We start from the raw sequence: 23,466 nt of genomic DNA, 5'->3' as shown, positions 1-23,466 counted from the left end.
TTGTTCAAGTGAGATATGACTGCAGACCTATAGACGGCGAAGACAATAGCAGAAGCGAACTAATCAGTAATAGAGTGAAAGAGTTTTTCGTCAGCATGTTGCAGTGTATTTAATGACCTCAGAGACCACGGCCGTCCATGCTGTCTCTGTTAAACGGCACATTATCATGACCTCGGTCACGATCACATTGTTTGTCTGAAACCTTTTCTCCACCCTCTAGTGCCATTCATTGGCTGTATTTAGACAAACATAAAGGATGAATGGAAGTATGTGGGCAGTGCCGTTTACAACATTTGAAACGGACATATCTATTTTCGTAAGTAAAGGCAGCATAAATCAGCCTTAAGAGGAAAAAAAAATGCATTTTTGATTCTGTGGTGAAGTGTCCCTTTAAAGTGTCCAGTGTTTTATATCAAATCTCTAATAGCCGATCCATCACCTGCAGATTGGTTAAATATCACGTGTTTCAACAGATAAGTGTTTACTTCTGGGTTTGTTGCTGTAAATCCCATGGAGAGGCAGCCCACGTCTCAGGAACACACAAACAGATTGAGGGACAACTGACAGCACTGTCAGGCGTGCTGACATTCAAAGACTTGCTCCAAGAGAAATGCCAGGAGAAGCATCTATTATAGATGCCTGCTTCCAGGGCCCGAGAGCATGCAGGTTTCCCCTCCAAACAAACACTCCAACAGCTGATTTCAGACCAGAGAGAGGGTATAATCAGTGTGATTTTGCAGGAAGGTCCACTGTGAGTGCTGCCTCATCTGTTACTGGGGGCTGCCTGCTGTATGTGGGCAGCACTGGGCAGGAAGGGTGGAGAGTGAGCGATAATGAGTGCCTACACCAATACAGAGGACATCATACCAACTTAATCACAAGGAGACAGAGATTAACTTAACTCTCCAGAGGCAAATATAGTCTGGAATGCACATATTTACAGTTTTGTTTGGGAATTGTCTGGTTTTGCTCACGGCAATACACACAAACGCACTGCAACTGCAGGATCTTGGCAGTTCAAGCTTTTCTGTTCGTGCAAAGACAAAATAAGTGTGGTTTGTGTTTACAGCCTTTTTTTGGTAATCTGTATGATCATCTGTTGATATTAAAATGACATAAATGTTAGCTATTGTCTGCGCACAGGAGAGCCCACACATCCATTGTGCAGTACAGTACAGTATGCATGGCTGGAAAATCGATAGAGGTCTTTTACGAGGCTTTCGCAGGAATGGTCATTTGGTATTTCCTGTCCAGGACGCGAGGTAAAAAGTGTTATTAAGGGAGCAACGAAATACCAACAGCTACAAAAATGGCAGCTCGCATGACAGTGTTGTTGTTTTTAAAGTATTTACCTTTTCTTTCAGAGTCGTTTGCTTCTCCATCCTGTCTGACTGCTTTGGTTTGTGCGACGGGTTATCGCTCTCATCCCATCACACTCCTTCTTGGCTTTTTATCGACTGTTTATGCATCGAGAGGAGGACGAAAGTTAGCCAAAAAGTCCGCGTTGTAGCACGAGAGTACGACAAACTGCGAGGAAAATCCACAAAGAGTGAGCTGTGTGGCGTTCAGGAGAAACTTTTCTCAAGGAAAGTGCGCCATGTTGTCAAATCTTTTCCTTTTTTTTCTTGTCTTTTTTCCCCTGTTGCCATAGCGGACCTCTGAGTGCTGTGCAGAGGGAGGCATGAAGGGCTGTGGGAGCCTGAGTCAGGAAAACAAAAGAACAATAAATGAATTTATCACTCCGTTATGCTTTGTTTGGTTTTCAGACGTGGTGCATACTATTTGTGAAGAAGAATTGAAAGCTTGTATTAACAAACTTTCAGGTCGGAGGTGTTTAAAGAGTCTGTACGGGCAGGGGTGAAGACCAAAAATGGGCACGTCGCCCCCGCGTGCACCAGCCTATCTGTGCCACACCTGGGCTGATTAATGCTGCGTTTGGGTGTCATATTGCGCAACCGTAATTATGAGAATCCAAGTGAGCCGTTTATTTCAATCAACTGAGGAGTTGCAGTCTCGGATATCAGGAATTTCTGAAATTGACTCACAATAGGGGAAAAAAAAACACTGAGATATCAACATTTTTGGGAAACAGCTGCAAAGCCATAACTGACTGTTACATCATTGAGAACTGACACCTGTTAATGCAATAGATGTGGCTAATTTAAAGGTCCAGTGTGTGGAAGGGATCATTATAATAGCCAAAGTACATGCCAAAGCGGGATATAGTCAAAAAAGCACATTGTGGTGTAAAGTTTGCCTGTAATTGACCCTCAATCACCCCTACCCCACCTTCAGGTCCCTTACATCATAGATCTAGCACTGTACACAAATAAACAATAGAAAAACAATTAAATAAGACAAAAAAAGAAATTTTACCCATCCTTTTAACAGCCAAAGTTGAATCACAGAGCTAAAGAAGGGATAATGCTAATCTCCTCCACCTAATGGTACCCACAGAAATAGCTGACAATATACATAAGCTGTATGTGTATGTATGTATGTGAAAAGATGGAACATTATAGATGTAATATATATGTATAGCTATCAGACTGATTGGCAGGTTTAGACAATCACAGTACAAATTAGAAAGGCAAAACACAAGTCATTACAATAAAGCACTTATTTTGTGTTGTAGCTTTGACCTACATTTTTTGATTTGGCAATATGTTTGTTTTTTGTTACCCTAGAAGGAGCTGTTTACATTGTCAAAGGAATCTGCCATGTTTTTTTTTCCACAGTAACCCAAAATGGACAAATCAAACACTGACTCCAGATAGAGCTGTTTGCATTTTCCTGTCGGCCGCTGTTGTTCTATTGCATGCTTGTCACACTGAAGGAGTTTCTGTTGGTTGCAATCTGCAACCTCACTTCTAGATGCCACTAAATCCTACACACTGGACCTAAAAGGAGTGCCACACTTTTGTTTATTTGAGGCAGCTTTTTCAGAAAAAAAAGCCTACACAATCTGCCCAGCTACAAACAGCACACAGGCAAAGTTAGCCACAAACTGGTGTGAATCACAGACTGTATAAGCAAACATCGTGGAACATTCAGCAGTTAAAAAGACAAATATTTGCCCCAGTAAACTTGGCGAAGTAAAAAACGAAGCTAAAAGAAGACTTATGTTTGTCAGGTTAATAAAAACACAAATGAATGCTAATGTTGCTTTGTGACTGTTTATGTTTCTACAACTGTTGGGAATATATTCTCCCCTATAACTTTACAATATTATATGTCGATTTTCTGTTTTAACATTTGTCATGTCATAAGAGGAAAAGTTATTATGAATATGGCTGCAACCCATCCAGGTTTACCATTTCCAAGGCCCTGGTATTGTGTATGCCAACTGGTTAGCATGGCTTACTGGTGCACATAAATGTAACAGAGCCATCAGTTATTATATTAAAAAGTGCTTCAAAATATAGGCCTATGTACCCATGGCAACAAAAAACAAGTTCTGTTGGGCCAAAAATGATGTATGGATTATCTTGTTAAGGTGCAGACATCATAGTGAAGTATAGGCTAAAAAGGTGGTATCTTTGGTGGTAAAGGTAAAAAAGACTAACCCACTTGCCTAACTCACACTCCTGAAGTTTATTGAGGTGAAATATGCAATGCTTTCTTTCACAGTGAACTTTTTTGATGCTACCAGTGGAGGACGCCAAAGTCAGACAGTTCAAAACCCTATATTTGAGCACTTACACAGCTGATGTTTACAGTTCTGCGGTCTACACATCACATCACTCCAAACGCAGTGGTTGTAAAATAATGGTGTGTTATTTCCATGCTGTTTTCTTCTCTTTTTTTTCTTTTAAATCAATAACCTTTTGTTCTCTTTGTGGCTTTTGAAATTATGAAATTCAATCTTTTCTGCTCCTTTGTGTCCTGTTCAAAACAAATAGCTGTTTCTATGAACAGAATAGATTCATCGGGGGGGGGGTCTCCATACTGCCCACTGCTGCATGTATTTCAAGTCCTTTGTGCTCAGTATTTCTGAGGCATGTTACAAAATCAGTTGCAGCCTCATTGGTAACTTGAGGCATGTATTAATAAATAACTGTCTCTTGCCATTAAGATTGAAACTGCAGGATGATTTTGCAGAAATAAGCAAGATGTCTGTCAAATAAAACCAGGAAGTGAGGTGGTCAGTATGCTGTCAGATAAAGGATTGGTTTTTGTAGGTGCAGCTCTTCACCAGCAGATGGTGTCACAAGTCTTGACACCAGTAGTCCTGCAATGAGCCTTTTCCACAGCAGACATTTTAGCATTCAGGGAAAGCATGGGTTTGATTAACAGCATTAATGATGGCTGCATTCAGTTGCAGCATTTGGAGGGTAATCCGACATTGTACGAATTCTAATAACAATAACATGAAACCACAGTCTCTGTGTGTTTCCTGTTGATTTTTCAACACCTGATACTGGTTGCAAAGATTAAAATATATATATATATAAGTGCAAATACCTTAAATGCCAAACTGAGACAAGCGCTCTTGTTGGTACTTTTTGTTTATACTGCAGTTTTTGATCATGCCAGACAAATATTGTCAAATGAGTGAGATTTGCAGATGGAAATGAAGTATTAGTGTTTGTGTCACCTACTCTCAAAACTGGGCTTTTTTTTCTTTTTTTGCTCCTGCTGAAATTGTATACAGCTCAACTAGGTTATTTACCACATACATTCCCCATGAAGTTGCATAGACCACTATTTATTTTTTACTTTCTCCGCAATATAAATATACATATTTGCTTCTTCTCAAAATCATATTTGCTCTACCACCATGAGAAAATTGTAGTCAAAAGAGGTTGCACAGGGGTTCAGAATAGTGTACTAGTAATATCAACGGACTTGAAATCAAGGCAGCTATAATGTTTTTAAAGGTTGACTGTGTGGGAATTAGTTTATTATTTAGCAGTCAGATTTTCCCATGTGCCAAGCATGGAGGAAACTGGCCCACACGAAAACACAAAAGGCCCTATCTAAAGGCAATGTTTAGTTTGTCCATTCTTGGATACTGTAGAAACAAAATTATTGACCACATGGGAGATGACCCTCATGTATGTAGATATAAACGGCTCATTATAAGGTAACAAAACACAGCCTTTCTTATTTTCAGGTGATTATAAACTAATGTAAACCAAGTTATTAATATGACCTCATCTGCCAACAGATGCCCCTAAATCCTAAACACAGGACCTTTAAGTTTTTTTTTTTTTTCAATGAGCAACCTCATTTAACAGGCTGACCTATATAATGCATCTTTATAGCCCATTACTGGATTATTGCTGCTGATGCATACACAAGCTGCATTTAAATTTGTAGCTGGTAAGGATTTTTCTAATTATTTTTTACACCATTGGATAAATTTGTTAATCCCAATCTGCAAAATTCTGCTAATTCTAAAAAGTAGCAGAAAATGAAGTATACCAGTACCTGGAAATCTGTGACCTTCTATCTCTTTCTATCTCTTACCCTTTTACCTAAGCCCATTTCAAAAAATATTTTCATTTATGTGAAATAACTGAGCAGGCTCATTTAAAGCACTTTATTCCAGTCATCCTGAGACAGAAGTTCACACTGTGGCAAACACCGGATCGTACAGGTTTGAGCCGTCCACCCGGATCCCGCTTTTGGTCGTCGGACATCTGGGCCAAAATAGTAGCGACTCTTTTGGTAATGCCGGCGGTGTGTGCAACTCCTTTAGAGGGGAGAGCTACATGCAGAGGACAGCGAGTGAAAATGTCACGGGGGGTCTGACAAGGAGGCGAGAACAGGCTGAAATTATGTAATGACCGTCTGTTGGGGGAAACAGTTGTGTTACACGCTTTCTATCATACAGAGTGATTTAATTATTCCCTCTTAATTATGACATCACAAGATGGAAAGTCAGTTTTTCCCCATTTGATACATAGTCTGATTATTTTATTATTTTTACATAATCTAATTAAACCTCCCACAGTATGTCAGACCATGATAAATCCTGGAAAAATGTTTGTTGTCTGAGAAAATGGGGTGAATTCAATGGGGAGGGATTCTCCTCATCCTCTGTGCACCCTTCCTCATGGTCACTGGGAGGGACTGGAGACAGATGATTGGTCTGTAAGTGGGCCTCCTTTGCCAAGCCCACTGCACAGCTAAGTATATATGCACCAAAGGTGCCAGCGTCAAAGGAGCAAGGCATTTTGGCATCAGTGACATCCAGCACAGCGTGTTATCCAACCATTCACCTCAGACTGGTAAGTTAATACAACTTAAAATATTTAATGAATAATGCCTTAATAACGTTACTTAATATTTTTGGATGACTGATCTTTGAAAAATGACAAAATAGATGTTTTGGCACCAATAGTCCTCTGTTTGTCTTCCTCACAGTGAGATGAAGACCCAGCAGCATCTGCATGTGGCCACTCCAGTGAGGCAGAGCCTTGCTCTGACTAAAGTTGCCGGGACGTCTGTTTACCTCAAGCTGGATTCCTCTCAGCCCACAGGATCCTTCAAGATCAGGGGCATCGGACATCTATGCAAAACTGTGAGTAACTCTCTGCTGCTCTGGGGTGATGTGATTTGTCCTGGATGTGGCTGGACACACCCCCTTAAATAATCCGCCGCAGTGGTCCTTGGCCGCTCTCTCCAAGAAAACAAATCTTTTTTTTGGTTTTTAAGGGTTTTTTTGTCATTTTTTTGCCCTACAAGGAAATCTTCTCCTGTGTGCCTCGACGGAGACCCCAGTGTCACAGAAACGGCAACAGCGTTGGGCTGAGATGCTCAGATCCAAATGAACCAGTATGGACCAGTTAGTGTGTCACATCCAGTCTGAACACTGGGATGATCTGCTTACATGTTTACACCTCAAGATTTCTGACTGTAGTGTGTTTTTGTTCTTACAGTGGGCTGAACGAGGATGTGAGCGGTTTGTCTGCTGCTCAGGTGAGCACAAAAAAGAAATAAAAAGAGCTGTCTTTGCCTCTGTTGGTGTGTTTCAGCGTGTAACCTTTGACACTTTTGGTCCCAACAGGAGGGAACGCTGGTATGGCAGCAGCTTATTCTGCCCGTCAGCTGGGAGTACCTGCAACCATTGTTGTTCCAAGTGTTACACCAAACGCGACAGTGGAGAGGCTGAAGGACGAGGGCGCCACTGTGGTTATCCATGGCAAGGTCAGTTCATCTCATGTGTTGTTTGCTCCATTCTTTACATCAGTCATTTTATAATTTAATCATATAGAAATAAATGTTTTAATTTTTTTTTTCCTCTACCAAATCATTGAATTTAGACCGAGAATGCAAAACGGCTCATCAGCTTAAATGGAGTTGTCTCTTTCAGGCTCTAAATGAAAGCATTGAATACGGACAGCAGCTTGTAGCAAACAACCCCAGCTGGATATTCATCTCTCCCTTTGATGATCCCCTCATCTGGTGAGACAATCTCAGTCTGTCTGTCCTTCAGGGATTATGACAGCACATGCATTACTGTGTACTGTGCAGAAATTCTTGCATATCTCTCTGTCATGTCAGGAGATAAGAGAGTCAGACACGATAAGAGAGATTCTTCTCTACTCCAAAGGAAATGAGATTGTTTTCAATAGAGCCACTGGCTGATAGTAACACCTGTCTTATCATGTGCTGTCATTCATGCTCACGCACAGAGCAGCTGCAGGGGTTGGATGAGGCGTTATGTCAGATACACGTTATCTTATCACACTTTGATGGGGATGTCAGATAAATCATTTACACACGTCACTGGTGAAGCATTGCACACTGACATAAATTACATGACATGACAGTCTATATGACCAGCATTTTTACAACGCACTTGCATTCAAGGAAGAAATATTTAGGAGAGAAAAAAGGCTTTTTTTCCCCTTCTTTTTTTCTTCACATTACTGACATGTTGTGTTTGTGTTTTCAGGGAAGGTCACACGTCTCTGGTGAAGGAGCTGGAGCAAGACCTAAAGGAGAAGCCAGGAGCCATTGTGTTGTCGGTGGGAGGCGGAGGCCTGCTGAACGGAGTGGTGGAGGGACTGCGTCGAGCCGACTGGGCTGACGTGCCCATTGTAGCCATGGAAACCATGGGAGCACATAGCCTCAATGCAGCAATGAAGGCCGGGGAGCTGGTCACTTTACCTGGAATTACCAGGTATAAAAACCTGACCATAGATATTGTACCCAAATGAAAGCATTATTCTGCATTTTTCTCACATGCTTCCTCTTTGTGTGTCAAAGACTGACCTTTTTTTTTGCTCCCTAGCGTTGCTACCACACTGGGCCTGACGAGGGTGTCTGCACAGACTTTTAAACTGGTGCATGAGCACACAGTTTTCTCAGAAGTAGTCACAGACCAGGAGGCTGTAAAAGCTGTTGAACACTTTGTAGGTAAGTAGTCTAATACCTGCATCCGAACAGAGGCCCAACAGATCTAAAATCAGCAGTGACACTGATCTCCCCTGGTATCCTCCTTCAGATGATGAGAAGGTCCTGGTGGAGCCTGCCTGCGGTGCTGCCCTGGCAGCTGTGTACAGCGGCATCATCAAGAGGCTGCAGGATGAGGGCAAGCTGGCACAGCGCCTGGGCCCGGTGGTCATCGTGGTGTGCGGCGGCAACAACATCAGCATGGAGCAGCTATGGAGGCTGAAAAAGCAGCTTGGTGTTTTCTAGCGTGGTCGACTACCTCACGTCTTCCTGACCGTTCCTCTGTTCTTCCATCAGTTGGTCTCAATCCATAAACCCCATCATCATTCATGTGCTCCATAGACCAAATCATTCCAGACTGAGACTCTCCTGAGCACTGAGACCGACAAATGTGAGAGGGAGCTGCTGGACAGAGTTTTTAAAAAATCTTCTAAAACATTGTTATTGTGATGCTGCTCTGGTCGAGGTAGTTTAAAAAGTACACTGGCATATTTAGGTTGCATTTGTTTAAAGCGTGCTCGTATCTTCTTCTGTTTTTGTACATATAACTGTATTTGAAAATCAATAAATTATATTTCTTAATAATTGTTTTCTTGCCTTTTAAATCTGTTAACCAACAATCATACACCATGTGAATCGAGTTCTGGTTTAAGTTTGCTACTGCTAGATGAAAAGAAGTACTTTTTTTGTACTGAAACTAGTGATAAATAGACCAGCCTGATATCAGCTTATTGCTAATGTATTGTGTTGGTGTATGTTGGCAAGTTGCAAGAAAATGCAGCAGCCAACCAAAATGCTAAACCAGGTGTGAGGTCTTTAAAAACAGTGTTACAGTTAAATAGTCCTGCTCATGTGTATTTTGATCACAATTTAAACAACGGAAACAAATTCATAATCATTAGCCGATGTCTGTCTGTCTGTCTGACTCTACATTTGTGGACAGATTTGTCAGAATGATATTGTTGCAACTGTGCAAGATGCAGTCACAAAATTTAACAGGTGAGTAGTTGAGATCAAAATGAAGATCAAGTCTGAAGACGGGTGATCCAAGCAAGGGAGCTGGGAGTAGGGGGGGGGAAGGGGCCATTGGCCTCCGCTGTACACCTGTGGCCCACATTTATTTTATGTTGTGGATCACTGGAGTGACCCCATCATAAGATCTGTGTTTGCCTCAAAAATTCTGTATGAGTCAGGGTGTCGTTTATACTGTATACCGATAGTGTTTAATAAGTGGATTATTACCATATACATTTAGAAAATCTTCATAAATTTAACTTTACAAAAGGAAAGCCAAAGTGATTTAGTATACAAGATGTTTACATAATGCACAGCTTAACATATGAATTGCATTTGCTATGCAAACCACTCAAATTGGTGTTTACACAATGCAAATGTGAAGTTGTTATTTGGGCTACAGCTTACTTACAATCTCTCCCATACCGTTAAAGTATTCTTTGTAGGACAACTCATTAATAGCTCTGGTCTCAGCAGCTTACTTTCTAATTAAGTTCCTCTCTCCACAGTGAGAGCTTTGGCAGCCGTGGTGCATACAAAATTAAATCTTTGAGCAGCTGTGATCCCTTATGAATGAATGAGTAAATAATAAAGGTTTATATTTGGCAACAGCAGAGATATCCTGAAGGGGAGTGTTTTGTTTACGACAGTGTTTTTTAAGCCAGGTCAAGTGGCCTCAGAAGTAGTTAATGGGTCAGTCGCCTGTCACCTTTAGAATACACTGAATTTCCCAGAGTTCAATTGGTTGGATTGTTAGGGATGTGGCACTTTTCCCAGCTGCTCATTGGTCTGAGGATCATTATGTCACAAAAGAGGGGAGACGGCTGTATGCGAGGGAGAGATGATTGGTTGCTTTGAAAACCAACTGGTCAACATGCTGGAGAAATTCCTAGAATTCCTCCTGAGTAACCTTGCAGACTTGGTATTAAAAAGAAGAAATTTCACTGCAAGATACGAGGATAACTCAACTGATGCAGACTAGTTTTTCTTTTAGTTTCATCACTTTTTGAGAGAACTCACTGATCACTGTGACACACCACTGGTACTCCCAGTATAGCTCAGCTGGGGGAGCTAAATGCATAATACATATGTCCTATAAACCAAGTTAGCAGTGTAACAAGGGGATATCAGACTTCAGATTTTTGCTTATGAAACATTAGATCTTTTGTTCTAGATGTTTCCCTTTGAATAAAGAATATAATGGAGGCGCTGGAACAGTGTGAGATCCAGCTTGAACTGGCCTGGCCCAGCACTTGCTGCTTTGAAAAGGTGTCTGGTTTACTGGTAGTGGTGACATAACCAGTCAGTGGCAGGGTCCTTACGTAAAGGCATGTCTTAAAGGAGGCAAAACATGTTTCACAGGCATCATTCATCTTGACCAACGCTCATTGTCTTGCACACAGGCATGCCCGCCACACCACGTCACCACTGTTCAGTCAAGTATGCAAATGACTCATTTTGGAAGGGAATTTAAAAAACAACCACTTATGAAACGCGTTTTCCTCAACCACACTGGATGTTTATCTGAGCAATACCTCAAAGAAAAATACCTAAAATGAACAGAAATGTAGGTCAACGCGTGAATTTTAACAAAGCAGGACAATGAATTTTGTACATGAAGACATTTCTTTATTGTGACACAGAAATCTCAAATGCCATCCGATTCTTTACATCTGTATAATCCATTTTTAGATATGTTAAGTTTCTGATGTGCAGAGGTAAGACAGTAAAAGTTAAGTTAATGCAACCATAAATAATTGTAATAAATATCAAGTAAATGTACAGCACACATTTTTATCGCAACACCTCTTTGTATGGATATGTCCTTTTTATAACCTTATCTACCCCCCCCTCTGGAGGAGGAGGAAGTAGTAGGAGAGAGCGTCCCTGTTAGCAGCGGTGTATCACCCTTCAAGAGAACTGAACCAAAAACTCGCAAGCAATTCAACAATCCAATATGCGCCAAATGTCAATCCTGTTGTGTGTTTCTCAGTTCTATCTTAGTAAAATGGCGACTTTACTCACACAAGAAAACATGTTTCACCATGAGTAAAAGAGATTGAATCCATCTGAGTACAAGACAAAGGTGATAAGATTACTGGTATTTCCAAAATTCATAAAAAATAACAACACAACAAACCCGATATCCAACAGACATCGCCTAGTTTGCTCATTTTTAGAATCTTTTCTTGGAAGAGTAGTGCAAACCAAAAACAAAAATTATAAAGTGAAGTGAAGTAGCAATTCATAAAAACTGCCATCAAACAAAACTTCAGTCTATTTACATTTTTTTCTCAATTTAATTTTTACACAGCTAAACATTTGGTTATGGGTAAAATAAAACAAAAAAACCAGATGTTTTTCTTTCAATAAAGAAAACTATGAAAAGGCAGAACTCAAGATGATCCGCCGCCCCTCCCCCAGTGTGTGTGTGTGTATGTGTGTGTATGTGTATAGATTGTGCATGTTGGGGAGCGAGGAGGGGGGTTGTTGCACATTCAGTAGCAGTAGCACACAAACAATGTAGGAGAGCAGCTCATGAGAATATTGTCTCCTTTTCGTTTTCACGAAGCAACGCAGGTTTCACAAACCTGAAATGCAAGCATATCAGAACCAGCAGGCCTCTCCTATCGTCCAATCTAGCTGACCTAACATGCTGCCAAAGCTACTCGAAAATCAAAGAGCAATTTCATAAACTAATAGATTAATATGACTTTTTACATGATTTAAATACCCTCTCTTCAGAGACTTGGATAAAATGTATTCAGTTTATATAGGCATAAGTTAATTTGTCCATTAGCAGTTCATAGTTTTTTTTAAAACAGGCAGTAAACTACATAAGATCCTGTACAGCACTTGTTCACATCTTCTGCCTGTTCATAGCTGACGTGGTCAAAAATAGGCAGCATCACACATTTTGTGGTAGTAGTCGTACCTCCGTCTCAGATAGTTCTATGGAGATCGTGGGGTTTTCTCTTCACACAGCATCACCCTCTGGAGAGAGGCTCCTACAGCAAAGGCATGTTTCAGAACATCACCCCCACAGAGGGGAGACAGAGGGAGGCAGCGAGGTTAAGCACGCGGGGGGTACAAGTTGGTTTGTTGCTTTCACAGCAATGCAAAGTTCTGCAACTCACAGTTCTGCTGAGAACTTTCAAATACTGAAATGTTGCCGCAGAAAGAGGGTTCAGCAGTCATGAGTTAAACTTGCAACTGTAAAGTGCTGATCTGAAGTCATCCTATTAGGTTTTTAAATTCACAGAACTTGACTGAAGCTTGTTGAACCCTCTGTTAAAGGTAGAGGAAAGGAAAAGGCAAACAAAAAAAAACTCTGTCACAGTTGTTTCACTTCAATGTCATCCTTAAACTCAGTGCAACCAGAACAGACACTCGTAAACAGCGTCAGATTATCTTCCCTGAATTCCTCACAAAAATATGTGTCAACACAATCATGAAATGTAGTAGCTGTGTAAACTGTGCCAAAAAAAAGCAGGGATAAACATGCAAAGCTTTAAAAGCCACCATGAAGAAAAGAAAATGTCATGTGTGGTTTTGTTGGAGCAGCGGAGCATAAAGAAGAATGGTCTGTCTCAAAGGAAGGTCGAGGAGTGTGAGGGGTGAGGCGGAGCAGGTATGTACGCTGGGGAACGTAGGGTTGTCAAGTCTTCTTAGCCGCTGAGAGGGTCCTCGCGGTAGTGGATGGCGTATCGCAGTTTCTCCAGCATCACGTCCAAAGAGGTGTACTGGGGCAGTTTCACCATGAACATGCAGGTCTCCACGCGAATGTAACGCGAGTCTGGCTGACCTGGAGAGGAGAGAAACAGGAAGCATTACAAAAAAAATCACCTCCTACTTCTCTTATATAATCAGTCTTGGTACATTTGTTTGTTTACCACTGGAGGTAAACATAAAACTGCAGGAGACCAAAGAGCTGCTGTGTAGTCTGAGCAATGAGATAAAAGTGAATGTTGACGGGTCTTATCTGTCATAGATGAACAAATAGATGGCTTTATTTGTTTATATATACAAACCTACTAACTGACAAACAAAAGCAAGCTCAAAGTCTGTTTAAGGTTTCAAGACAATCACTATCTGGCTTTTCTGTACGAACAGCACTAAGAAGAACATCAATGGAGTCGATGGCCCCTGAGTCCAGTCATGGTCTGTAAAAACCTCGTTACCTGCAGCTCCATCAGGAGGGGCGATCTTCATGGGGTACGGGGGAACGTGAGCCGTGTCAGGTCCCCCGTCCTTGCAGGGGCAGGTGAACGGTATTCGCTCCTGGTTGCAGGCAAACTTAATGAACTTGCAGAGCTCCTCTTGAGTGAACATCTCCAGGGCAGTCCAGAAGAACTCGATGTGCTGGTCCGTCTCCATCAGACCCACCTGATACATTGTGTGAGCCTGTGGAGGGAGGGAGTCCAGGATTAACTTTGACTGGATTTGATAAATGTTTGACTTACAACAAACGACTTTTCAAGTGATTTCACTGTCACAAATGTCTAATGCTGAAATGAAATAATGGGAGTTTTGGGAGGAGTTGTATAGTATACTGTGAGGTGTTCGTAAATCTCAGCCTGAGCTGCCTAAAGTCAGACTTTTTTTCGTTTGAAATAAAACATGTTTCATGTTTTTCTACGTTTTTAGTCTTGGCTCATGCAAATAGTGAAATTCAATAACACAAACATTCTCCAAACCAGTAGCTACGCTCTCTCCAGCACCAACGACAAAGCAGCAAACCAGGTAGACAGTAAACAAGGATGGATCTCGAGAGGCACAAGAAAGTAAACGAGTCTTGGTTCTTTTGGACTGTAGAAAAGGATGAGAAACTGTTGGTGGTGTTTATCTGATCCACCAACCAGCACACATTTTAGGGAGAAATTTTAACTTTTGAAACAGTTCACCTCATTTCCGAAGTCTCATCCCACTAAAACAGTGCAGCATACCAATGAAGGCTGGCAGCAAAATGAGGTAACAAAATCTGTTTACCATTTGTGTATAAATAGTTTATATTTAAGGATCATATTGACATAAAATTGACAAGAATACTGTTAACATATAACACCTTGTATCTCATGTTTACAGATTTTTGTACTTTTGAGGACACTCAAAGAATTGTTAAAATGTCATATTTCTTAATGGAGTTTGATGTTATATTTTCCAGCTGGAGCAGAATGGGGAAAAAATCTCAAAAGGAGTCTCCTTGTAGTCCTGCAAACTGTGACCAGGCAAGATTCCCAGTCATCGCTAAGTCTTATAGCCATTCTACCAAAAAAAAAAGTTGCATAATATGTGGGGGTTAGAAATAATAAATAAATGAATGGATTTTTACACAGATATATGCATTACCTTCAGGAACTCCAGGTTGATGTAAGGCAGGCCACAGGTGCGCAGCTCCATCTCCAGGGGGCTGAGCATAGTGAGCAGCTGCAGGGGAATGATTGAGCCGAGCCCTGCACGCACCGCCGTCATACACTCCACATTCTGCAGCTCCCTCAGACGAAGGCCTCGCACCGCCCGCGCATACATGTCCTTATTCTCCCAGCTTAACGCACGCAAATAAGCACACAATATATGAACGATCAGGCATTAGACCATAATGAGCTGGGTCTTCTAGAAAAATGCGGTATAAACAATCATTTAAAAAAAAATGCTAGATTATCTCCCTACAAAGGTGCTGAATTAATTTTTTAAATTCATATATACATACATACACACACACACACACACACACACACACACACACATACACATACACACAAACAAAGACACACACACACAAACAGACATATATATATATATATATATATTGTTAAACTTTGTTTTTTTTTTCCTTTTTATTAACTTGTACTATGAATATGGCATGAATTTATGAAATTGTGGTTAATGTATGTACATGTGTGTATAAATATAGTGTATAAATATATATATATATATACATTATTTCAAATTACATTATATTATATATTGTTAGGTATATTTTATTGTTTAAAAAGGAAAAAGCAACAACAAAAAGGGGATTATAGATGTTATGGTTTAAATCACACCAAGAGAGTACTTATATAACTTTCTGTAATCAACAGGAAAAAAATCAATTTCATGTTTGTATGCAATACTCTGAAAAAAGCAGCAGTATAAACAGTTTCCTGTACCTGACAGTGAGGCTGCGACCTCCCTGACAAAGCTCCACCTCCTCGCCTGTCATAGTGACGTAGGTGAAGGTGCAGCAGGGCCGGCTGGGGGAGTCGGGACTTTCTCCTGAGTGGTGCTGGGAGGAGATCTCAGCACACAGGGCCTCCAGCTCCGTCTCATCATTCGCCTGCAGGATCAGAGAACAGGCGTCACATTAAGGTCACCTGAACCATGGCATTAGCACAAAAGACGAGATATACACCACAGGTCCCTTACATTTTCAAACTTCTTGACGTAGTTGTAGGTGAGCACATCAGCTTCCTGCAGGTCCTGCTCTGTGTCGAGGGATTCACCCACCAGACCCTTCCAAAAAGAGCCCAGCAGGTCCAAAGGAAGTGGCACATCTGCGCGAATGGCTATGCCAAGAAGCTGACCAAAGAAGTGCAACAACTGTTCCTCTGCATAGCTGATGGGGCTGGGCGTCAGGATGTACTTCCCCTGGGAATAAGAATACACAACTACGATTTTATCTGTGATTAACTTTGTTGTACTACATATAATTATGAGAACGACTGTATTCTTGGGATGGTAATTAACAGAACAGTTGTGAGGAAATGTCCTCACAACTTACTGTAAAAAACATTTCAGTTAGGTTTCAAATCTTTGAGGAAACTTTGAGATTCCAGACAGCTACCAGCCAATCCTGACTAGAACATTTATGCCTTGTTGGGAAGAACAAAGGTGTCAAACACAGGACAGAGACTGACAACATGCCAGCTCCTGAAACAGCGTACCTTGTTACGGTTGGCTGCAGCACTGGGGCAGGGGAGCAGCAGCGAAAGAGCCGAACTCTGTAACTCCTTACACACCTGCCATAGGAAATGTCTGAAGGAGCCACCTGGAGAGACAGATTCATCAAAGCTACGGTTAAGTCTGGAAAAAAAAATCCTGACACGTAAAACACTAGAGGACTGTACACAGAAAGATGTCAAGGGGAAATTCTAACTTGTGCCGTGAACTTCTTCTCCAGTGAAGCGGATGTTAAAGGCATAGGTCGGGTCTCCTCCGCTGGCCAGTTTCACACAAAGCTGGGACGATGGTATGCAGGACAGCTGACGTGCTGCCTGACAGAAATATGTGTTCTCTGATGATCTGATCTCACCTGGAGAAAAAAAATTGCAAGAAGAAAGAAGAAGGTGTGTAAAGATCTGCTGCATGTGCTATGAAATGGGAAACAATAAGCTTGTGAATAAGTGAAAGGCATCCATACCTCCCACAATCTCCAGAGGGTCCAGTGTAATCTCTGGCGCAGCGTGGTCAGCTGTCCGCTGTACTGTGGCATTCAACACTCGGTTCATTACAGTGACCTTCGTGTCATAAAAGATTAGACCTGTAATCAGTGGAGAAGCAGGTAATGAGTGTAAATGATAACATCTGATCAGACAGTTGTATTTCAACAAGTAAGGTTTCCTATACAAAAGTCAAAACACTGATATAGTCGCATTCACTTAGCCCATTATGTTCCCTTGACCTGCTACATCTTGCTTACCTTTGGCCTCACATAGCAGCGCTGCGATGCTGTTCTGATAGGTCTGTGTCTGTCTCAGCTCCACTAGCGGCAGGAAGAAACTCTCCAGAGTGTTGTTGAGGGACTGCAGCAGAGCAAAGCGCAAGCGCAGACTCTCCACAGGCACATCTGAAATGTTTTTTGTTTTTTTTTTACATATACAAGATGATGAAACGACAGCAAGAACATATGTACTACTGTAGATGACAGTGTAAGCATGGGTTTTTGAACAGCAATATTATCTTGTTTGCTTCAGAGACAGTAACAAACAAGTGGTTTACTTACTGAGCAGGCAGGCCACTCGAGGATCAGCAGTATCACCGGGGTCCAGGTAGGCCTCATGGGGGTGTAGTCTGGCTGGTGTAATGGCCAGGTGACGGCAGAGCCTGTTGATATACTGGACTAATGCCACGTCCATTTCCAAGCTCCACTTCCTGCAAGCCTTCTGGGCGTGACGAGTGTCTATGCAGGTGCACCTGGTACAGAAGACAGCTGCTGTTAAGCAGAGACCTTACGCAATGTTTAGTTTCTTATATTAAAAAGATAACAGTCAACATGAAATTTGTTTTTTAACTGGATTGGCTTTACAATTTTCAACTATCACATGGCTTGGACTGGAAAAAATCACAACATAACATCATATAATAAAACAAGTTTAACTCTCATCAACCTGCATTAGCATTCTCAGTCATTAGGTCTGATGTATCAATACTCAAAGCAATAGTCCTGAAATGAATATTAAATTGGCGGGTGGCTTTGTTTTCAAGTACAGAAAATAGGCCAGTGGCATGCTGAATTACAATTACATGGCCTGTATGAAAATGATGGATGTCAATTTAAAGTAGTATTACAGTGGTAGTAAAATTATATTCAAATATGTTTTTTTGTCACCGTATATAATGTTTGTTGTTTAAAACTGTGTATAAACAATGTAAACAGGAAAATTTGATAATTCAGATAGGACTTTTTTTTTTTTTTTTTACTGAAGAGGGGACATTTTGTCACAACACAACGTGGGTGTTTTCCAGACAGCTCGTGGCTGTGATAGTATTTGAGTTACATCAGTCTAAGTGCTGGCTATTGGGGTATCAGATTTCAGAGTCTCACCTTTCAAAGTGGAGGTCATAACCACAGGCCAAAATTGCCCTCCAGACACTACGGATGTCCTGCTTGGCACGGTCAACAGCAAATTTATGGAAGCCTTCCAGTGTCAGGTACTTCTCTTCTGGGACTTAAGAAGACAAAGTGGTATGTGACGCAACTTGGTTTCAAAACAGGACTCAAATTACTTTTGTAGGGTAGTGGAGCATCACAGAAGGGTCCAAGGCATGTAACCAAAGTGCAAAAAGGTATCATCACACTGCTAATTTTGTCTAACTATCAGTAAAAACATACAAAAATACATTTAATTTCCAGTTATGCAAAACAAAGAAAAATAAATAAAATCTTCTCTGTCCTTGATTGATTCATTAATAGACTGTTTTATCATGAAACCTGAATTTAAGCGAGGGAAGGGGAATAATGTCACTTCTGCACACATTTGATGGTATAATGCTTTAACAAAAATACAACTGATTAAACCTTTGTTGGAAATATTTTGCAGACCCCTCTGGCCATAACCATTCATCAACTAATGTAGTCAGTGTGTAGTCAAAGTGTGTGTCATTACTGCCAACCTTCAGCTTTTTTCGCAGGAGATTTTTCCACATCTTTCTCATCAGGTCTAGATTTCTCAGGAGATTTGGGCTTTAGAACTGTTTTCTTCTCACTCAGTGCAGTCCTGGCAGAGGCAAGACCAAAAAAATGTGATTCAATTACAATGTCAAAGTGTAAATGTAACAAACATGTGCTTAAAATCAAATTACTCACCTAACACTGTTGAGCACAGACTTTTCCTTAGTGGGAGGTTTGGTGATGGGCCTCTTAGTGCTAACTACCTTACCCTGGTGCTGCTCTTTTCCTGCTTTGCTGTATTTGTTCTTGTTGGGCTTGGGTGTGCCATACTTTCGCAGAATCTGATGCAAATGAATCATTTTTGACATACATGAATGTACGCACAGCATAAAACGTTTCAACATGTAGCACTTTTAAACTGACTGCAAAAAAAAGATCACTGGACGATTCAGCAAAACCGTGAATGATGTTAACTCACAGCATTTTTGAACATTTGCAGCCAATGTGTTTCATACCTGAGTAAGCTGGTCTTCAAGTACTTTCTTTGGAGGCCTAACGTTGGTGAAGAAAGTATGCAGTAGGTTTCCAGGGGTCTGAGCATTGATCTGCTCCTTGCTGAGGTAAATGTCAGACACTTTAACTGGCTTGGCCGGTGTGAGGCTCAGCATCTGCTCTGAGTGCACGCAGCTCTTAAAAATATCTGTGAGGACATCTCGTGCTCCAGGTACAAGCTTGTCACCTTGAAATATGGACACAGATCATTTACCATTTGGCATATAGTGGCAGAACTAATGTCACTGTGTAAAAGCAGAAAATATTTGATCAAACACCAACCTCTGACTGACTTGTCCAGGAAGTAGTCTTCAAGTGCTGAGCTCCCCTGTGTGTCAAACAGGCTTTGGTTTACACTGGAGGCTGTGAGGATCTCCTCATTGGTCAACTCCATTAGTTCCTCTTCACCTTCCAGACTGGACAAGCCAATCAGGTCACTGCTGTTGAAAAGACTGGCACGGATTTTTTCCACTTTGGCCCGAGAACGAACCTATGATCAACAAAGAAAGATAGGTGTATTTTCACAGATCAACACAAACGAACAGCTTAGATCTATTATGGTGCTCTTGATAAACCCACCTCAATGACAGCATAACCCTTGATGGGCCTGGCCATAACTGCATTGCTCTCCAGTGAGGTGACTGTGTGCATCGAGCCCCCGTCTGACACTGACGGTGTTTCTGCACTGTCAAGGGGCTCCCCCAAGCTGCCAAGACTCCCCAAGCTTCCTGTACTGCACAGGGAGGTATCTAGACTCTCCTGACTAGAAACAGTCTGGGAGTCTTGGGGGCCCTGCTGGGGGTACGTAACAGCCGAAGCGGCAGCGACAGGGGTGAGGGGTTGAACAGCTAACAGCTCCTGATCGACAGAAAGTTCACTGGCAGTGCGGGACACTCCCTGAGAGGAGCTGCAGATCGAAGTCTGGCTGGTAGAAGCTGAAGCGCTCACGCTCATGGCTGGAGTCACACTGCTGGAGCTGTCGGGACTCTCGGGACCCCCGCTGTTGGGAAAAGGGCGCTCAGGTTCAGGACCTGCTTTGCCATCCTGAGGGCTAGAAACCCCAGCTCCAACTTTGGGCTTCTTTGGGTCCTCTTCCTGCAACGGGATGAAAACTTCATCTTTGAAGAGTCCTCCATGTGCGTTGCAAGCTCTGCGGATAGCATTACGAACCACGGCCTCCTCCAGGTGCGTGGGAATACCTGAGAGCACCAGCAGGCGGCTGTGGGCGGTGGGGCCGACCAGGGCCTGGCAGGCATCTGTCACTGCATCACTGGTCACACTTAAGCCCTGCGGGTCCTTATTGGCAAGATGTCGTAGTATCATCAGGAGTGTGAGGCAGCGGTGAAACCACAGCATGTCTTCAGGTTTACTCCCCGCCATGTTCAGCAGGGCGCTGTCGCTCTCTGACAACCGTGCACCTCCACTTCCCCGTTTACCAGACACTGCTGCTGCTACTGCAGCCGCCGCTCTTTCGCGCTTCATCTTCACCTTCTTACGTTTAGATAACAGACTGGGGCTCTGTGGCGTCTGGCCTGGGGACGATGACGAAGATGAAGAGGAGTCGCTAAGGTTAGGGGCACTGGTGGAGGACAGGGCTCCCACTGAGGAGCCGCCAACATTAAGGGGAAGTGTCACCTCTGCCACAGCCAGACACACCTCCATCAGAGCGTGGAAGTAGGTGGAGAACCGGCTCTGTTCTGCCCCCAGTGCCAACGCAACGCCTCCAGATGATGATGCCCCCGCTCCAGCCCCTCCAGTGGTCCATCCCTGAGTCTCCCGGTCGTAGAGCTTTCGGAGTTCTGTCTGCAGAGCCATGAGCACTGCGAGGCAGGGGTTAAGCAGCAGAGCAATGGAGCTTGAGAGACCAGCCGGGCTCTTGCGCTGCTCCAGCTGGTGGATTTTCCGCAAAAGCTCTGCCAGCAAGTGGAAGATGAGTTCTTTTATGGAGGGAGCCAGGTCAGTAGTCCAAAGCAAACCACCTAAAACAATATGGACAATGAAGAAAACTCTTAAAGTTGTTGAAATCTTTATGTTTGATATGATTTATCTTGCAAGGTTCTCTTGTGATTTTTGAAGATAGCAGTGAAGATGAATGAATATGCAGATTTAACTAACTCACAAACTCAGAACATTTTATAAGATTGACATTATATGATCTTGTAAGCATGGGGTTCTTTCTGTGTGGAGGACAGTGAAAAAACAAGCAAAGACTTAAAATTCCACATCAAATAACGAAATATAACTGTTTTTTTTTTTACTTGGAAAATAAACCATCTAAGCATAAATAATATCCACTAGTTACAAAACATAATCAGGAACAATATTCCAAATAGAGTTATACAATTTCAGACAATAATTTAGAGTTTAACAGATAAAATTCACTTTTGTGATTGTTGAGAGGATGGGCTGCATTTAAGAAACGAATACAGGAATTACTTGATTACAGACTCATTTAAGTGTTGTAATAACTGGTGGTAAACCTACCTAATAGTTCTACCACCTGCAGCAGCACAGATGAGGGCACTGTGTCCAGCTCATCCTCTGATCGCTCACTCCCCTCTCCCAGCTTCCACGTCAACAGCTGTTCAGCAAATGCCATGGCCAGTGGAAACTCCAGTGGCAAGGAGTGCAGCACCACTACAGCACCAGGAGGGGGCGACACCCCTGCAATGAATACAACAGGATATTTAATTCCACTCTCTCCTGTAACACATTGTTTGTTTGTTTTTTTTACAATAAATCTCTATGAATTGACCTTTAAGAGTGAGATACTCACCTAGTTTGATGTGCACCTTATCAGTGGGTATGATCACAGAGGGGTACTGGTTGGTGGTGGGAGGGGGAGTAAGGCCTGTGTTGGTGGGTGAGGCATCGAGTGGATAGCACACCGCCTCCATCAGATTTAGCTGGCCATTTCTACGCACTTTGTGACCCAGGCCATACACCATGACTCGAGCCCAGGGAGCCTTGTAAAGGCTGGAGCTAACACAGTGGAAAGGACAGGGGAGCAATTTAAAACATTTTACAGGAAATTAATGATGAGAAAAGAGAGTTCATTAGGAACTGCTGAAGTTGAACACTTTTGAGAAACTCACTCTTTGCGGCAGCCTAGCTGGCTTTCCTTGCAGGATACGATTACAAATGCAGCGCCTGGAAAGCTGACATCCATGCTAACCTTTGACTCTGTCACAGGAAACTCCTCAGATGTAAACTGCTCTGGTGCGTTCTGTTACAGTAAACAGAATTATGAGAAAACATGAACAACATTACAAACTGGGAAGGTATCCAGAGGCACGTTTATAAAATTAAGTTCTGATTGCTTGAGCTGACCTGTAGGAAGCAGCAGATCTGCTTTGTGAGCTCCAGCAGGCTTTCCTCTCCTTGATGCAAGGCACGAGTGATGGCCACTGTCAGCCACTCCCGGATGGGCTGAGCATTGCCCTGGTAGAATAATTCTGAGGGAGAGCAGCTTTGGCCCTGAAGGTTGTGAAGCACCGACTGGGCCAGTAGGATAGAACTAGAACTGATAGTGCCATCTGCCGCAAGAACAACATCACAGCAATCAGCACAGAAACACTAAAGATCTCAGAGATCCGGTGATTCAGAAGATCAATACCCACCAGGGAGGGGTGGAGCCAGGAGCTGATTGGACAGCAGCTGCAGGTGCTCTAAGGTGATGTCTCGGATAGCGGGTATATGGAAGAGACGAGTGAAGGTGTGGGGATTCTTGGGGGCAAAGATGTTGAGCAAGGCCATACGACAGTAAAGACGAGCCAGCGCACTCTCACAGCGGAGAAGTTCCCTGCAGCGCAGCAGTAAAACAAACATTATTATGAGCACCAGTGCAGGAGGCATGTACATGAAGCTCATCTCAATTCGGTTTACCCATTACCTATGAATCTGAATGTTGCTACTGTCTAGTGAGACTAAGCCATTAGCAGCAGTCCGCCGAGATCCAGCAGGTGGCCGTTCCAGCATCTCAATAGGGTACCAATACCTCACCAGCACCCCCTCACTGCGCAGGTACGTCTCCACCTGGACCAGCTCATTCACCTAGACAAAGGCATACAAATATTTGGGGTTTTATATTGATGAGCATATGGATTTTGTGTTGGGCACAT

General features: G+C 42.5%; 3 protein-coding genes across 4 annotated transcripts in view; 1 reads left to right on the top strand and 2 right to left on the bottom strand.

The window, feature by feature from the left end:
- LOC121944003 (tetratricopeptide repeat protein 28-like) overlaps positions 1-1,598 on the bottom strand; it is a 200,966-nt gene extending 199,368 nt beyond the window's left edge. Inside the window, exon 1 of the mRNA XM_042487644.1 lies at positions 1,353-1,598. Coding sequence (XP_042343578.1) covers positions 1,353-1,382 — 30 coding nt within the window. The 5' untranslated portion in view covers positions 1,383-1,598. The remainder of the gene's footprint in view (positions 1-1,352) is intronic.
- A 4,778-nt stretch (positions 1,599-6,376) lies between these two features.
- Positions 6,377-8,652, top strand: LOC121944115 (L-serine dehydratase/L-threonine deaminase-like). Its single transcript, XM_042487799.1, has 7 exons — positions 6,377-6,529; positions 6,888-6,927; positions 7,016-7,155; positions 7,322-7,413; positions 7,907-8,134; positions 8,246-8,370; positions 8,459-8,652. Exons 1-7 carry the CDS (start codon positions 6,377-6,379, stop codon positions 8,650-8,652), a joined length of 972 nt encoding a protein of 323 aa, XP_042343733.1.
- Positions 8,653-11,032: 2,380 nt separating this feature from the next.
- Positions 11,033-23,466, bottom strand: part of LOC121944002 (probable E3 ubiquitin-protein ligase HECTD4) — a 41,328-nt gene continuing 28,894 nt past the window's right edge. The window contains exons 55-76 of one of the 2 annotated variants that reach the window (XM_042487642.1): positions 23,238-23,398; positions 22,966-23,147; positions 22,676-22,881; positions 22,441-22,571; positions 22,122-22,327; positions 21,830-22,009; positions 19,925-21,324; positions 19,628-19,835; positions 19,309-19,532; positions 18,989-19,134; positions 18,796-18,899; positions 18,227-18,350; positions 17,405-17,595; positions 17,102-17,248; positions 16,823-16,942; positions 16,559-16,714; positions 16,347-16,450; positions 15,829-16,050; positions 15,573-15,739; positions 14,770-14,965; positions 13,602-13,824; positions 11,033-13,225 (exon numbers count right to left, since the gene is read on the bottom strand). In XM_042487642.1, the coding sequence (XP_042343576.1) occupies positions 13,089-13,225; positions 13,602-13,824; positions 14,770-14,965; positions 15,573-15,739; positions 15,829-16,050; positions 16,347-16,450; positions 16,559-16,714; positions 16,823-16,942; positions 17,102-17,248; positions 17,405-17,595; positions 18,227-18,350; positions 18,796-18,899; positions 18,989-19,134; positions 19,309-19,532; positions 19,628-19,835; positions 19,925-21,324; positions 21,830-22,009; positions 22,122-22,327; positions 22,441-22,571; positions 22,676-22,881; positions 22,966-23,147; positions 23,238-23,398 (4,935 nt within the window). In that variant the 3' untranslated portion in view covers positions 11,033-13,088. The remainder of the gene's footprint in view (positions 13,226-13,601; positions 13,825-14,769; positions 14,966-15,572; positions 15,740-15,828; positions 16,051-16,346; positions 16,451-16,558; positions 16,715-16,822; positions 16,943-17,101; positions 17,249-17,404; positions 17,596-18,226; positions 18,351-18,795; positions 18,900-18,988; positions 19,135-19,308; positions 19,533-19,627; positions 19,836-19,924; positions 21,325-21,829; positions 22,010-22,121; positions 22,328-22,440; positions 22,572-22,675; positions 22,882-22,965; positions 23,148-23,237; positions 23,399-23,466) is intronic. The other variant, XM_042487643.1, reaches the window with a different exon arrangement.

The sequence above is a fragment of the Plectropomus leopardus genome, chromosome 6 (genome assembly GCF_008729295.1).
Source record: "Plectropomus leopardus isolate mb chromosome 6, YSFRI_Pleo_2.0, whole genome shotgun sequence".
Classification (NCBI taxonomy): domain Eukaryota; kingdom Metazoa; phylum Chordata; class Actinopteri; order Perciformes; family Serranidae; genus Plectropomus; species Plectropomus leopardus.
Note: the sequence above shows the minus strand (reverse complement) of the source record. Positions and strands in the feature narration are given on the sequence as shown.